The sequence below is a fragment of the Pteropus medius genome, unplaced genomic scaffold (genome assembly GCF_902729225.1).
Source record: "Pteropus medius unplaced genomic scaffold, Ma_sr-lr_union100, whole genome shotgun sequence".
Classification (NCBI taxonomy): Eukaryota; Metazoa; Chordata; class Mammalia; order Chiroptera; family Pteropodidae; genus Pteropus; species Pteropus medius.
The window spans coordinates 26,090,058-26,108,220 of record NW_024354502.1 but is presented as its reverse complement, the minus strand read 5'-3'; the positions used below and the strand labels follow the sequence as shown (position 1 = coordinate 26,108,220).

The following is an 18,163-nucleotide window of genomic DNA, read 5'->3' as shown; positions in this document are numbered from 1 at the left end:
ATTGCTGTAATCCCCTCAGTTATCAGATAGAAAACACTAGTTACTCTTAGCAGGTCTAATTCTGCTGGGAGATTAAAAGTTAGAATATTTTCAAACTAATGGAAAGTATACGCTTGACTATTCAAAGAAGAGAAATATAGAAGACAGGAAGCAAGACACAGAAAGAGAAAAAAATGAAAGTCAAAAATTTATTTCCAGTCAATTTTTAATAAAAGGGCTCTAGTCTTAGGGCTAACTTGTTCTGAAGAAAAGCAAGAATTCTGCAACAGCATTTAACATTCAGCACCATGCAGCCCAGCGCCTACTAACAGCTGTCCCCACGCCTTTCATCTACTGCTCATTATCACACGTACACAAAGCCCGTCAGCAGCATTCTGCCGCGGCTATTGTTGCCAGCCAGTTCTCAGATACACCTGGTGATGGGCACTTGGGGAGGAATTTGACACAGTTCTCCGATGCTTCCCACCCCTCACAGCCTTATGTTCTTCAGTCGTTTGGAAGTTCTCTGTAGTAGGATGCTTGGCTTACTAAACTGAATAACTAAATTTGAGAAGGGAAGCGAGAATTCCTCTTCCTCCTTTAAGATGTTTTTCATTTCCCAAACTGCACGGAAGCAATTAGAGACCAGCAAACTAGGTTCTGATGAACTATTTTCTCATCCTAGTATCTGTGCCCGTTTCCCTAGGTCATTTTAGCCCAGTGTTTTATCTACCTCACGAATGGTTTTGCACATTGTAATGTTGCATGACTGGGGATTAACTGAAGGAATGATTATATACATTTCCATAGACAAAGCTCCAAAAAACTACTCCAAAGTAACTTCAGGAGTAGTATAGGACCTTGCTCAATTCTCTGAGAAAGTGATCAAACTCTCCATGAAAAGCAACTGCCTCTTACTGAAGCGCCTTCTCCAATGGACCATCATCTGTCTAGGTAGCTCAGTCCCTCTGATGCTTGGCTTTGCCTCTCAGATAGGCCCTCCTTTTCCACTGTCTCCTGAGAAGCCAGAAGACACCCACTCATTGGAATAAGTGAGTTCCCCAGTTGTATAAAAAATGTTTTTTACTTGTTTCTTACTAGTCCAAGGTAAGAACCTAGAAAATATGTTTGAATAAGAAGCTTCCCCATATTCTGAATAATTTATCATTTGTAAAATTATTTAACTGTTATTAATCCCATCACATACATTATCTTATTCATCTTAACACCATATTACTATTATGTTTCTATTGTTATTTTGCCATAGATCCCATACCATAGGAAATAGATCAAAGATTCTTTGAGACATCCGTTATTTAAAAAAAAAAAAAATACTGAGTGTCTTCTATGTTCCTGCCACTATGTCAGGTGCTGAGGATACTGTGACAAGGTAGATGATCAAGATTCCTACCCTCAAGGAGATTATAGGCTAGAGAAGGAGATATTTCAACATGCCCCAACAATGCAGTAGAAAATCACTTTGACAGAAGTGCAGACTGAGACAAGATCATACAAGAGGGCTTCTGACCTTCCCATAGCATCAGCAAGAGCTTCTGGGGATGGGTGCCAGTTTACCTAAGGCTTGAATGCTCTATCCTCACCTAGTATTTAGCTTGGTGTCAAGGGCAAGGCTCTGGTAAGGACACATGAACTTGACACATATTTGAAGTTTCAAAACTCTGAGATATAAGGAAGCATTTTCATGGAACCATGCCTCATTTATTGGGAGAGCTTAGATGTCTTCAGGCCAACATGCTACTGAAAATAGTAAATTAATTGTATATAATTAAAAGGTAGAACCATATTTCATTTTTATTGGCAGAGGCTTAATTAGGGCTAAATGTCTTTTGCCACTTCAGCCTAGCAACAAGATTAAAATGTATTTTGATAAAAAAAAAAATAGTCATACTTTGAATGTGCACTATACCTAATGAATACTCTTTAGTTTCCCCTAGATAATAACCACTCCATGTATTCCTCAGAAGCACCACAAGTTCAGTCTTAAGTACAGAAACTAAGAATACAACCGAGCTCTCCAGTTTCTTCCACACCAGAGATTAGAATTAATCAGCACCGAGATGTCTGACAGAGGAGAGCAAATTAACTTGATAGTGTTGCCTGATAACAGAGAGAGGGGAAACTTTAGAGGCAGAAGTGAACATGGTAGGGTTATTTAGAGGACAGCACCCCATGAATGACTCACTCAGACACCACACACAACTCGGTGAGAAACACAGTCACAATTTCCAACTCTGCTGCCCCAATCAACGCTCTTCCATTCCTGCAGTCACCAAAATCCCCTCCTGTGAGAGGAGACCATGCCCTGAGGTCAGGGCACATGGTGTACAACTGCCACCTCCCACAGTGCCACCACCGGCTCCGAGAATAATGTAAAGACTAAATGTAAACGGAATGCGTGAATCACAGGTAAGTAAAATGTTGTTCTGGAAAAGACAAGTTGTTTACCTATTAATAATTTTGGCCTTTTTATTTTTCTGAAATTATAAAACATCATCGTTTTCCTTCCTTCCTTCCTTCCTTCCTTCCTTCCTTCCTTCCTTCCTTCCTTCCTTTCCTTCCTTCTTCCTTTCCTTCCTTTCCTTCCTTCCTTCCTTCCTTCCTTCCTTCCTTCCTTCCCTCCTTCCTTCTGAAGCATAATCGTCACTTGGCCCATTCAAAAAAATAGCACTTTTATAATTTTGAGGGCTAACCTTGAGTTCTTGCTATATATCAGGCCTTGAGCTAAGCATGTCATATATATGACGTTCTGGAACCCTCACTACAGTTCTATGTGGTAGACATAATAATACTGCTGTTTTATACAGGGAGAAACTGAAGTGAAAGGAAGCTAAGGAACATATCTACCTGAAAGAGTTTGTAGATGGAGAGTCAGATGAAGAGCCAGATTTCAAACATGGTATCGTCTAACGCTAACACCCATTCTCTTAACCACTAGACTATCTTCAGGTTCTTTTAGTTCCTTATAATTCCCACTTCAAATAAAGAAACACACTTCTGAATGTTGTATAAACAGAAAAGACTAAAAAAGTCCAACAACATTGGTCAAGAATTTAGGGTTTAGAACTAATCTCTGCCCCATATCAGGAATTGTTATTGAATTACGTAACATAGTTGGCTGCTTTCTATCTCTGCTAAGGATGGAATGAGAGTATGTGATCTCCAGATTTTTCAGGAAAGTCTAAATTAGACACAAGAGAGAAGTCCTTCATACTCTGTCACAAGTTTATGGGAGGAATTCATGTTTTCCTAAAAATCTTTTAAGAATCTGTCAGTCCTCTCTGAGAAGCAGAATGATGAACAAGATAAAACCTGGGGTGGGGTGGGAGAATGTTTCTATAAAAGTGACTTTTAAACCCACAAACTGTCAAGGGGACACTTGAGAAATTGATTATTTCTCTGTCATGTGGTCTAAAAATACGCTTTGCAAATGTATCTCGGTGATTTGTGAATCACTGAAGGCAACTTCGAATTAACTGTTTTTTGGAAGATACTGTATTCAAATCCCCATCGCCAGCACAGCGAAGTTCTTCGATATAAACTTTAAAGATTTAATACATTTTTATTTCTATTCTTCTGCCTTTTTCTCAAAACAATCCATTAACCTTTTATCCTCAGAGTGATTCCCAGTTATTTAAAAAAGAAATCACACACAATGAAATCCCTGAAATGACATTCTTTAAGAAGAAAAATATTAGTTTACTGGAGTTGAGACTTTTTCTATAATGCACTGGAATACACATTATTTCACTCATTATAGTCTGATATCTCTAAGGCGGACTAAGATAAGAGCCATGGAGTGTTGTTAAAGGAACTTCTGTTTTTATTAAACAATAAGAAGTGGTTTAGCTTATTGATAACTCAAGCTTCCCACAGGCTACATTATCTTGATAGCCAACTATGGGTTTTGCTGGTGGTGGTGGTGGCTTTTTTGAGTGTGTGTGTGTGTGTCTGCCTGTTATGTTAAAGCTCTTTCATTTCTGTGTTACTGATCACTCCACCCTCTTCTCTGGGGCATGATTCTTGGGTCGGGATTGCCTCTCAATTCCAGATGTTAACAGAGTAAAAAACACAAGGGAGAAGAGTCCCCATATTTCCAGATGAAATGAAGCAGAACAAATGAAAGGATCCCCTGGCTTGTGCTGAGAACGAAAAGTGTACATTACTAAGAAGTATAGCCACGGCTGTGCAAACACACTGACTCATGTCAAATAAATTGTACTTTGTGCAGGAAAGAACACTAGCTCTGGGTTTTTCAAGCTAAATTGCATGAAACACACAATCCTTTTTCTTCTTATTTGAACTGTTAGATGATGGGGGCCAAATTACCAGAAAGATCAAGGGCAGTTTGCAGCCTTTTAACAACTAAGAGGACTTATTGCTTCCAATTTGGAAATACAAAAGATTCTTTGTCTATTCCAAACAATCCCAGGTCCTATGCACATCCCATTAATTCTGTAAAGAAAGAAAATCTGTAAGGAAAGAGAATACCAAAATTCTTCAGTATTTCAGAAATGGGGAATGCCAAAGATTTGTAGGCAGTTACTTTCAACTTCTTAAAATAATGCAGACATTTCTCTACCTCTGGTCAAATGTGGTCCCACCGTCCTTGGCCTCTCAGTGTCATTCACTCCTGCTGGACTGGCAGGAATTATTTTACAGACCCAATCAAAAGCTATTAAGTCTGTAAAGGTAAGTCAAGCTGTGAGCTCAAACTCGGCATTGAAGAACCCAAGGGAAGTAATGCATCTATTTTTCAATACCTGAGGCCATTTTGATTCCAACTTTAATTGCACTTATGTATTGGTTTTGGATATAATATCCCCACTCATCTTGCTCTGCTTTCCACTATTCCACTATTAATACAGAGCTTAGGAAACATAATTGCTGTGTGTGGTAGACAGTGGTTTTCATTAACCGCACAGATGAAAACTGTTTAGGGAGAGACATTTCTTTCCTATTGATTCAATCAAAATGACTTGGAAGAAAAGATTGTGCTTATTAAATTCTTTTCAAAAAGGTAGCTGTTAAATTCTTTCTCGACAGCATTTTTAAAAATGATATATAATCTCTTCAGATTTTGTCATTTATGATTGTTTGTTCTTCCCAGTTCCTCCGTTCCTTTGAAATGTGTGTGGTGTTTTGTTTTTTGTGTTTTGTTTTTTGTTTTTTAAGGAGGTAAAGAGGGAAGGCTTTTACGTGGAGGCAGAGAATGTAATCAACACTGCTATCTGCAAGACATGGAGTTGCCTAGCAATGCTAGGGGAATTAAAAGGGGGAAGCAATAACAAAACAGAATGTTGTGAAATTACAAGAGGGTACAGTGTCAAATTGGCTCGCACTACTCATCAAGAGGTCTTTAAATGGGAACGGATATAGGATTTTCTAGCAGCAGTATAAAAAAAATAGCTGATCATTTTTCAATATTCTTCCTATCTTTCATTTGGAGCAGTTTACCCACTGGGACTCTGCTATTTTGAGTTCACTACTGGATAAAATCTAGGACAGAAACATCTGAAAATAAAACAGACAGCCCCACTGAGCCACTGGTATTTGAGTCCTTTCCGGCTGGACTTATTGAATATGAGTCATAAACCTTTCATATGCTACCATTGTTTTATAGAGGTTTGCTCACTGTGGAAAATGCTATTCCTTTTGTTGCCCTCTCCCAAATTTCAGTATTCCTTTGAAATTTTCATGCCAGGTAAGTGAGACTGCTATTGTTTGCGACTCAGTCTCTCCTAACACCAGGTTTATCGTGATCTTAATCTTGGGAGCACTAAAGCAGAAATTTTCCTAACACCAAGAACTGATATGCCCTCTTCTTTTGCCTTGATTATGCCAAATCCTTCTAAAAAATCTATACCTGGAATCCTGGAAATGTCTCTGTATCTTTGATTGTAATAAACTTTTGTCTAACAGTGCCAGAAACATGACAGAGAATAAGGGATTGGCCCTTATGGAGATGGCAGAAATGGCGAGAAAGAAAAAAATTCCAAGGGAAAAACTATAGGATTATAGACTTGGGAAATTGAAACACAGATCATGATGGAAAATAACAAGCCATAGACTTCTGTCAGTAAGGGAATTTGTCAGCATTTTGATTGAGAAGAACATAGGAATCTGGATGTAATGATGGCTTCTAGTGTCAAGGAAATATACCTAAAGTGGAAATGAGGAAATATGGATTCTAGAAATAGCTATGGCGTGAACAAGATGTACCTCTTGGAACTTAAGATTTTTAATGTATAATATAGGGTCGGTAGGTTATCGCTAAGACCCCTTCTAGTTCTCACATTCGGATTCCAGAATTCTAAACATACTTTTGATCTGCAGAACAATATTTCTAAAACTGGCATTTTTTTTTCTTCCTCATATTAGCTCCACGCTGGAACAAACAGGGAATTGTGATAAGGTGTAGATGTTTCTCTACCTTTTGAAATGATGTATTTATACTACAATCTCCAATCAGTTTAGAAATGTATAATGTTTAACTCTGCTTATATATATGTAGCTTTCTGCCTTCTTTATTGATTCCTAAGCAGAGACAGACTATTTATTATATGAAGATCTTTTTAAATAATTTTCTCCGTTTGCTTTGGAACATGCATACTCTGCTCACTGCTTTGTTGGCTGCTGATATTTCTTTCCCTGACTCTTAAGGAGGTATGTACGCCTCTAGATTAATTTCCTATTCACATTCCATATTCACGTTGCCTATTCTCTCCTGATAACTCCTCCATCTCCATGGCTTCATTCTATGATGATTACCAAGTCTACTTTTCTACGTCTGAACTCTACGAAGTTCCAGATTATATCTCTTCATATATCTCATAGTATTTTACGTTAAGTTTGACCAAAAATGATCTTCGACTTTTCTCCTTGCTGATATAATTATATTAATTGCATTATCCTTCTGTTTCTGTTAAGAGAGTTTTATACCTCCATCTTTATTCATTCATTCAACCAGCTATTAAGTCTGATTTGTTAAAGTGCTTCTCACACCAGATATCTAGTTCTTATTTCTGTGGTCACCTCTCTAGAAGCAGATTCTACTTTCTCTCAATTGAATTATCCAAGTCTTCTAACTTCCCCATTTTTATTTCTCCTTACCATTCCAAACACGTGGGTCAGATTCATCCTTTGACGCATAGCTCCAGCCACTGCATTCCTATATGTCAATATAATCAATCTCCACCACCAGCAAAATTGCCATAAAATTAAGAACTCACTCTGCTATTTGAGGCAGTTCATGCCATTACTTAATGTGAGTTTTCCAGCTCTCAGCTACTATTCTCCTACATCGATTTTATATTTCAACCAAACCAAACTTCTTGTTGAACATATACCAAGCTTTCTCTCATTTGCTATGTTGAACTTAAGACCACTGAGACTCCTCTCACTCCACTTGGTGTAGCATCAATTATGCCCACTTGAATGACATATTCACCAATGTCCCTTTCAAATGCGATTGCTTCCACACCTTTCCTGATAGTCCTAGTTAGTTAGACATGATCTTTTGGTTTTTGCTTGTTTTTTTCCCTTTTTATCCTCCATAACACCACCTATCTCCCTTTGGACATTTACCATAACTTCATTTGTACTGCTTATGGGCTTACTGGTCTTACACCCATTAATAGGTGTTAAGCCCTAGAGATCAGTGTTTGCTTCTTACCCTTTGGATACGGAAAGGCCTAGCCTAGTAATAGCATTGGTTATAGAGTTAACAAATTAAGCTGAATTGAAACTTCTTAATTATACTCGGGCTTTTTGACATTCAAAATCTGATTGAGTCAGGGCTAATAAAATCAATAATCTAGTATGAGACCAGACTGTATTCGGAATGAGGCTAAACTTTCAGGTAGTGTCAGGAGCCAAAGTTAAAAAACATATACTGTTTCTGTTATAAACTGAAATATAAAAAGTTATAAGTTTTGAAAGTTTTGAGTTAAATGATCTTGCTCTGAGATCCAGCACAAGCCCATAGTCTATTTAATTTCTTTGAACCTCAGTTTCTTTATCTACAAGAAGGCATGACAGCATTATTTAACCCAGAGGACTATTACAAAGGTACTAAGATAATGTCTGTCAAATACTTAGATGAGGCCCGGTATATAAGTGCTCAATAAACATTAGCTAGCATGGGCATTATTCTCCTCCTCAACAACCATCAGCCCAAATAACCAAATTAATAAAGGAAAGATGGTCCTGAAATTTTGTCACACTAGAGATAGTGTTCAAATTTGGTAGTCTAATTTGGGCTCTATCATTATACAGTAATCAAAAGAACTTAAAAAAAGACTCAGAAACCACCAACTGTGGAGAATGAAATACACAAGAATAATATCTAGGAGGAGAGATTAAAGAAACTGAAACTATGCTTCTCAAAAAGGCACTTTGTTTGGTGGAATAATTGTCCTCAAAATATTCAGAATTCAAAAAATGAAAACAAGGACTGCCTGGCTTAATTTCCAGTGAAAACATTAACTTCATGCAAAATTAGGTGCTAAAGTTATAGAGAGCAAGAAAAACAAATGCCCCTGTACCATACTGGAGTAGACTAACAAAAGAGTTGTGGAGTCATTTAAAGATGCAATTGCATCTGATATTCCTGGAACGATGTCATATTAACATCATCCCAAAAAGATAAGATGCAATTGTATCTTATTCAAATAAGGCAACAGTGGGTGGCTTACAGTTTTTCCCAGCCATACGACAATGTGAGAATCTGAGGAGTTACCATTAATTCTGATTGCTTCATATTCTTACCTGAACTCTCGTCCAGACTCTCCTCAGAGACATGCTCATTTTGATGAACCCACTCGCCATTGCATTTGAAGAATATCTGCATGGCTGGCCTTGCTTTGCACCTCAGTGCAATGGGGTTGCTCTTGATAATATAAGCATCGTCTGGCTCTTCTATGAAATGAGGCAGTGTCCCAGGAGCTGATGGGATGGATTCAGGAAGGGTTTCACCATTGTCGGTTCCTGCGAAATTGAAGAGGACATTAGAATACAGCCTTTGTTGGCAGCACATGCATCAGGACACAAAGCACAACCCACACCGGCTCTACGAAAACTTCTGCATCGAGTGGCTGAACTAGCATAATATGGTATCTTTAGCTTGTCACACCTTCAGGTTGCTGGACTAGTGAAAATAATGAATGGGAGACCCCCCGCCCCCAAATTACAGTTGTGAATCTGCATGTCTTTGTTGAAAAAACTGAGATAAATATCTGTGTAATGAGAGGCCGACTCTTAAGATTCATTCTGGTGAGTGATTACCTCAAAGTGTTCAATGAAATAATGGTGGGAATAAATTTTATTCTTTATAAATGAGTGTGAATAAAGGTGATGTTGGTGGAGGATGCTCAGTCATAGGACACTTCCAAAATTGTCTACTTTCTTTGTCTTCCGAATTGTCTACTTTCTTTACCTACAAAACTGTGGAGACTGTCTACCTTGGACAGGGTTTCTTTTAAAAAACTCACCAACTTAATGCACATTTGTTTTGCTTGCCTTTGGCTGTCATTTTCTGCCCCAGCACTCTTCCTCCACGTACTATGAATCTCACTTGTAAGGCTAAGAACTAAAACAAATCACTAATACAGCTAGGCACTTTTAGTTCAGGACCTATAATTACATTTGTTCAAATGGGAGAAATAGATATGACTGTCCCCTAAAGTAAGAGAACTGATGAGTGGAGAGGAGCAATATGAAAAGGGAAAAGCGAGAGCCCAGACTTAGCTGCTTTGCCTCTTCACTACATTTAGCAACAATTTAAGTCTAAGGAAACTACTGCAAAATCAAGGGAGGAAAGATGTGATGGCTGAGCAATGTGGAGATGACCAAGAGGAATGGTATCCTGTGCCTTCCAATGGCCATTCCAGAGAAAGAACAAAGAATAGAAGGATTTTAATACCAAAATTGACTGTGCCCTGGAAAGGGTTACTTCTATGCAAAGCAAACCATTCTTAGGACAAAGCTGGGGCAAAGAAACTTAGTGATACCACTGGAAGAACAATCCGGTTCATCAGGAAAGAGCCTAGGAGACGAGGTACATCCTGTGACCTAATCTGGCTTTCTGTATGCTATCAGTGTAATTCTGAACAAACAGAGCCTCTTAGTATTCACAGTGAAGTCGACAACCTGAATCAGTAACCAGTGACAAAGATAAACATAATTCACAATATTAGGGGTAATGTGCTGTTTTAAAAACTTTTAGGGGCCATTCTCAAATGTAAAAAAAGCGGGGAGGGGGGAAGGGGGCGGACAAAAGAGCTAAGACTGCCTACAATTATATACATTTTTTTTTTGTAAGAAAGAATAAAAAAGACTCCTTAACAATAAAAACACAGGCACTATTTGTGCCACTACGATGAACTAAACATAAAAATAGTATAATTCTCCAAATTATTTTTTTCTAATACATCAATTTAAGGGAAAAAAGCCTCACCTAACAAAGAATTTAAGATACTATAAGCTTTAAAATGAATTTGTAATGGAAAAGCTAACTCATGTGTAAGTAACTGAAAGTACCAATAAATCGTCCTAAAGCAAATACTCTAAATAGTGAGCAAAGAGTTTGTCATAAAAGTATAATAAAGTCACTCAAAAAATAAAATGTGTATATACTACATGGAATAAGAAGGGTTTCAGAAGAGAATCTGAGAGGTCTTGTTTAATGTTTTAAATTCACAACAGACTTCATAAAATATATCATATATTAATTCTTTTTGCTATTGACTTTTCACGCCAATTGGTGTCTTCAATAAATACCAAGTATCCGCAGGCTTTTGCAAATCCATGCATTAGAGGAAATGATAAAGGTCTTAAAAGATTTTACATGGGTATCAAACAGCTCACACTTCCATCAGAGGCTTGAGTTCTGTCCAAAGTAATTCACTGATGCAGAAAAGGGTCACCCGATAAACGGTGCATACTGAACCCTACGGTGGTGGCCTGGGTGGACAGTCACAGGCATACATTTTGAATGATGCCTTTTTGCTTAACTAGTAACAGTGCACAAATGTCTGAAGTAACTACTGAAATGGGGGCTGGGGCTGGGGATCATATATAACAATCTCTAAGTAAATAGTGAGATCACATTTGTCGGCATAAATAAAATGATAAAGGCACTAGATAAGATAACTCGAATTTTAACCGTCCAATTCACAAGACGCAGAAAAATCTGGAAGCAATCAGGTTACTCTCCTGCTATTTTAATATATACCCTATGGATAAAGTAACAAGTCAGACTTCATCTGAAATACCAAGCAGAAGAGTAGAATGGAAAAGTCTGCTGGTAGGTGTCTTATCCAAGGACCTCCATTAAGAATCAGTCAATTTTAATATACAGAGGAATTTTTAAAAAGCAGAATGTTACATTATGTATGCCTTTATTATTGAAGCCGTGTCAAAATCATATATGTATAGGAAAAGAGACCAAGACCCATGAAAATAAGAAACAAAGAAAAAAATTAATTTATTAGAGTGCCAGAGGGAAGGTGAGAGATCATAGGTATATGTATTCCCATTTATTTGCATCCTTCCAACAAAGAAATGAAATAAGTGAAATCAGAAGTATGATTTCTTTTCTTTTTTTTTTTCCTTCCTTTGTATAGTGAATTCTGGGAGTGGTGCTTACCTCACACTGCTCCCTTCTCCTCTTCCCTCCCCCATGTTCCTCACTGAGCTCAGGCTCCAGTTTCAGGCACAGCAGTTCCCTGCCCTTCAGATGGCTTCTCTGCAGCAAGAAGCCTGGATTCCCCTAGGAGGCTCTCCTTCCTTATCCCAGAGGGCTGAGGGTCACCTTCTTCCCTCTTGCCCCTTGCATGCCTATCATGCTTGGCTCCACCTCGTGGCTAAGAACTGAACTGTTCAGGAAATTCTCAGGGGATTCATCAGGCAAAAAGGAAGTGAAGGGAAGAAAGGAACTGTAGTGGGAACCTTTAAGGGGTTTAGAAGTTGCTGACAGATTTTGTTCTTTAGAGGTGGGATAGGGAGATGACACTTTAATAATGATTTTATGGAAGACTGGATGAATACTTCTTGGCTTCCAGGTAAATCTACTTGTAATCTCAATATATTTGTCACTGCTTTATAATTCAGAGAAAAGTTTTAAACCTGGTGTGAAAAACGCTAGCAACTGTCTGACCCAGTCAACTGCCTTGTCCTATACCATTTTTATAGTAGAAACTGGAAAAGTCATGGATTCAGTTTACTTTTTTGTAGGTAGGGATGGTCATGTGGTACCAACCCAGCAAGTGAGTCATAAACAGAAGTTTCTGAGAAAGCTTTTATTTTCCTGATGAAAGGAATAGGTGAGGTTGGCACTGATTCTTCTCTCCTCTGACCCTGCTTTACCTGAGGAAGATCATGAGGAGTGAAGATGTACCAGCTCTGACAACACTGAGGCTGATATAATACCAGGAGGGAACTATCACTGGGTAATTTTTTTTTTAAATTTCTACTTATTTAAGCTACTAACAGTCATATTTTCTGTTACTCTTTGCGAAAACATTCCTCATTGATACAATCTTAAAGAAAGCCAGAGATTCAAGCTTCACTTAATTAAACCCCAATACTCCAAGTGTTAAAGAATTTTAAGCTAAAAAACATAGAAAATACATCAGCAGAAAGTAAAAATAAGAACTGTCTTCTGTTGAGACATTGCAGGCTATGGTAATAAGCCTTGTACATGGGAAGTCATTTAAGCTTCACAGCAACTCTCTATTATGGGTACTAGAAGTATGTCATTTTGCATTTGAAGAAATGCTTCAATTACGTGTTTTGTCTAAGGTCATATAACTAGTAAATGGGGACAAGAATTTGAACACAAGTCTCTTGACTCCAACCATCTCACAATTCCCCTTCAATTCAGATGAATGGATTCTTAAAAGTCTGATACTGTAGTTTAGTAGCTGCCTACTTTATAGCAATAATATACAGTTCATAAAACCAAAGAAAAGATATAAAATGGTACATTATATGTGTAACACCTCATCACTTATATTAAGCATGAAATTCATCTCAAAGATCACGTAGGATCCTATCGGCTGGACTGTGATTCCAGGTCAGGATGGGTGTGTTATGGACACATCCTAGAGAAGGTCTTGTAAAAATAAATATTTTTGAAAGACCAACACAGTAAGAACTCAACTAATTATATTCAACTGACTAGGCAACCTCACTAAAGTCAAAATCAGAAACAGACAAAGAAGTCAAAGAATAAGTGTTATTTGAGAATAAGATAATGAGAATGATTTGTTAATGTTTAATTTTGAAATCTTTTCATCTTTTTTTATGCAGGAATATTTAACCACTGAAACTCCAATTAAAATACAAGGAGTATAACGGGAGAGAGTAAACCTCAGCAAGAAAAAGGAACTGGGCATAGTCATTCCATTATGTTTAACCATAAAACTTCCAACATTTGATCTGTTAAATCTGTAATGGGACCTGGCACACTGGAGGCCAGAGTGATTCCAAATTGAGATTTGTAAGATGCTGGAATATAAACAAAGTAAGCTTGCATTCTGCAAGGTTAGAATATAATGAAGTTGAGCTTTATCAAGTTTTGAGAAATTCTAAATTGTTTTCATACTTTTTTATAAGAGTATTTTGAAAACGTTTTTTTTTCCTGTTCTATCTCCAAAGTACACTTGTCTCCTCATTGCTACAAAACATTCTTATTTGTTCCAAAGTCCAACCAAGGATCTCGCCATAGAGCAAACACTACATCCAGTAAAACAAAAGAACTTTAGAATCAAAAAATTTGACTTAATGTCTGGGTTAACTCTGTGGCCTTGGGTGGGAAACTCAATTCTAAAGAAGGTTCCACTTTCTCATCCATATAAGTGGGTGATTAAAATTTATTAGTCGGTGTTTTGTGATGTTAAAGTAAGAAAATATATGTTAAAAATAGTAAACGGTTAAATGATACATAAAGTGTCATCACTACCACCACTAGCCACATCATTGCCTGGATAAAGGATAGTAAACAAAGGAAAGAGAATTATAGTTATGATATCTATTTCCATTCCTAAAATTATTATTCTAATATTTATATTTCAATTTTGTGATTACTCTTTATTTTCATTTCAGAGCCCTTATGATTCAAACTGTGGTTTATAATATTTCTTTACTATTTGTTACTTAAATATATGTTAGTTAAATTCTATCAGGTCGAAATCTCTGAAAACATTCTGTGAAGCTTTATTTATTCAATAAACATGTAGTGAATGGTTATACCATACACCAGGAACATGGTTGTCCTACAAAGCAGTTTGATGATACAAAATGGATGTCCTGTTGGCCAGATCTCAAACTATTGGCTTTAATAAGTGTGCAGTTATTAAACATAGGAGATCTCACAGTATTCCAGAGCACTTCTCACTGCAATATTTAAATAAAGCAAGGCACCTTAGAAATAGCTCTTTAAATTCTCCTTAATGTCTGTGAGCATATTGGTCCATGGCAATATGCAAGTCAGAGCAGAAAGCCATACCAGGGGAAACCAAGTTATGCAATCTAAGACAATACAACAGAGCTGGGTTCTCTGCTTTTGTTTATGTAAATATGACTTGTCTCCATATGGTTAATTAGATAGTGGATGCATTGTACCCATGTAATGCAGAACAACAGCCGGAATTTTACATACTAAATATTTAATATAATTTATGAAACAGACCTTTTTCCCTAGGCCCCAATAAAACTTTTATTTTTTTAAACTCAGAAACTATTCAGCTTTTTCCCCAATCTCTAATAAAAATGGAAATGTCTTCTATCACTGCATTTGCATAGTTCACCTCACCTTTGTCAATCTTACATGTTGTCAGCCTAAGATTTTACTCCATTGAGCAGATCTTAAATTCTACAGAGTAGAAGATGGTAAACAACGCTTACAACACATTCAAAGAAATCTGAAGAGCAACTCTTAGTTCCTCAAACACAAAACTTCAGATTTCAGTAGAGCTTATAAAAGCACATCCATACCTCCCTAAATTATCACAATACCTTAATATATTCATTTTTTATATGACATATATGACATTTATATGACATATATGACATATATGACATATATCTATTAGGGTTAGACAGTGGAGTGGGTACTGTGGATTCAAACATAACTCAGACATAGTTAATTTCCTCAAGGAGTTCACAAACTAAAATCAGAGATAAATAAAGAATAATAACAAACATGCTAACAGTACACTGCATATATAACAGTATATATGTAGTGTATATATAGTGTCACAGAAGCATAGATGACAGAGAATCTAACTTTCCTTGGGAGATTTTGTGGCAGGCATCACAAGGAAGATGACATTTCAGCAGTTTGGATATACGAGTTGAACAGGGGAACAAATAGGAGAAGGCACTCCAACCAAGGTCATGGCAAGTATACACGTGTGCCATGAGTACATAAAATGGAAGTTGGAATTTAGGTAGAGCTAAATATCATCTTCATTAGAATTCACATTTTAAAGAATTTACTTTGAGATTTGTACTAAACCGTTGGAACTATTTAGCTCTAACATCTCACGTTTCTATGTGCTTTTCACTAAGGGCTTTCTGAGATGGAGACACAGAAGAACCACCAAATTATAGACAGATAGCTGTCTTGGTTTACAGGATGGGCACTAAGTCCAGGTTAAAGTAATTCTGTGCATATACTTTGAATGAGGGAGAAACCAAGTTTGTTCTAATACATAGCCCAGTGTTATTCTTTCAGTCACATTAACATAGTGACATATCTCTCAAGGCCACAGAGGAAGTATTTTTGTTTTGATTTTTAAAATTACAACCATTTTAGCTCTTGTTGGAGGCATTTGCAAAACTGAGTTCTGAAAATGGGTCCAAGATATTTTACACTAGTTTTGAATACAGGCCTTCCTGCTTAGTGTAAACAAGCAATGTATAATCAGATTTAGCATGAGATACCTGTTCTTGTGACAGTTTCTCTAAAAAGGGTCTCAAGATGCTCAATTTAGCCCAATGGGTTTCTATGCATCGCAGACTATTGGTGATTAAAATTTTTATTAAGTGTTTTGCTTTTCCTATATTTTTATATGTGTTCTAAAAGAAACACTTAGAATCAGGAAAAAATATATATAAATACGGTTCTCTGTTTCGGTGCAGGAATATAGAAGACTGAAAACTATGACAACTTCTAGGTTTTACTTCATGGTGTCTAACTTCTAGTGTATTAAAATTCATGAATCAGGGAAAAACTAAACAACAAATATTTCCTTCAAAAAAGTGAAAAAAATTAGAGTATAAGATTTATGAAAAATATTCATTTTAAAATATAAAAGGGTAATATTTTCCAGAAAATAGTAAATGAGATAGATCTTATAAATTGTTTTTTAATTTTTCCCCAACAATGGATACATTTGTGTATAAATGTATACCACTGACTAGTTTCCAAATTCAGCTGAAAACCTAGTGGGATTTGGGAAAGGTTTTGCTTTCAAAGTGTTATCGCTTTTCATTTGTAACTGACAGTTTTCAAGAGCGAGGCCATTCATAGTTATGGAAAAATGGTTGTTTTAATGCAACATTGAATGACAGAAAACCAAACAATCACACACCATTCTCATATTTTTCATTCTTGGAAAATTACCTTTCAGGAAGAGCTTTGTGTTTTATGTTCTGCACACTAATACAGCAGGGACTTTCAATCTTTTTATGACAAAAAAACAAAAAACAATAAAAAACCAAAAAACAAAAAACAAAAGCGGGGAAACAAAAGCAAAAGGAATAGTCAATTCCCTTTGAAATAAATAATAAATACATCTCTATTAGATGTCAGGTCATATTTTAAAAACTCAGATTGTGACCATTTTGTCGCATATCTCAAAATTTGAACGTGGGCCAATTTGAGTGGAACATGGCTGAATTTTTTGTATGTGATCCGGACTCAGGCAAAGTAGAGTGGGAGTTTATCTTAGATAAAATCTGTGCCAATTCTCTGTCTTAGGAGTCGTCCAGGCCCTGAGAGGTTATACAGCTTGTTGAAGAGTTCTAAGGGAACAGACTTACTTAGAACCTCTTTGTTGACATCTGGAACAGTATTTTCCCCACTATATTATGCTGCTTTTGTTTGTGTAGGACACAATAGATTAAATTTACAATTGAATTTTGTGTTACTGTTTATTGAGTAATTTTATGCAGAAAATTTTGTAAAATATCTTTTATGACCTTTTGACTTGCAAATATTCTAGTAAAATCAAATACATGAAAAAAATAGTCTCTAACATTTTATAATGTATTTTCAATTGAAAATTATGGATTATAAAATGCTAGAAAATTACCAATTTCATTGTGTATTGTGTGTGTGTGTGTGTGTGTATTATTATTGTTATTATTGTATAAATTGTTATCCATTGTTATCAAATTACCAAAGACAGATACTATTGAAAATTTTGTACATTTTAGTCTATTTCTTTTTAGATGTATATTTAAGATTTTGGCTTTCTGTGCATAGGGCACATATATGTTTGTAAGATGTTACCTTATTTTTTCATAGTATTATTCATTTTTCATTAAACCAATTCTTAATGATTGAGAGTAAAAATGTCAGTTTTTATTTTGTCATTTCCTCACTATTTAACATATAGTTATTTCCCAACGTCTGCTTTATATTGATATTATGATTCTACACTTATCTATATCTTGATTACACCCAAATTTATATCTTCAGCACAGTTCTTTCCCTGGAGCTTTAAATCTGTACATTAAATTGCCTCTAGATATATTCACTTAAATGTCCCCACAGATCCCTTCCAACTTCATATGCCTAAAACAGAACTTACTGCTTAGCCTGTCAGACCTATTCTTTGGCCTAGGTTTCCTAAATCAAAGAATAGTCCTAATGTTCACTGAATTACCCAAGCTAGAATCTGGGCATCATCTACTTTTTCCCTGCTCATCCAATAATCACCAAGCCCTATTGGTCTTATCTCCTAAGTATCTTTCAAATTAAAAAGCGTTACTGCTTTTCATCTCTATGCCTATTATCCTCGTCACCACCATCATTCTCCTAAATTACTATGACTGGCCCTGACTGTCCTCACCACCACTCTTGCTTGCACTCCTTCAATCCATGCTACACACTGCAAGCAGAATGAGCTTTCTACAATGAAAATTTGAACATGTT

At 36.4% G+C, this 18,163-nt stretch overlaps 1 protein-coding gene across 2 annotated transcripts in view; it reads right to left on the bottom strand.

The window, feature by feature from the left end:
* UNC5D (unc-5 netrin receptor D) overlaps positions 1-18,163 on the bottom strand; it is a 480,798-nt gene that overhangs the window by 218,866 nt on the left and 243,769 nt on the right. For both annotated transcript variants that reach the window (XM_039853533.1, XM_039853535.1), the window contains exon 2: positions 8,767-8,985. In XM_039853533.1, the coding sequence (XP_039709467.1) occupies positions 8,767-8,985 (219 nt within the window). The remainder of the gene's footprint in view (positions 1-8,766; positions 8,986-18,163) is intronic.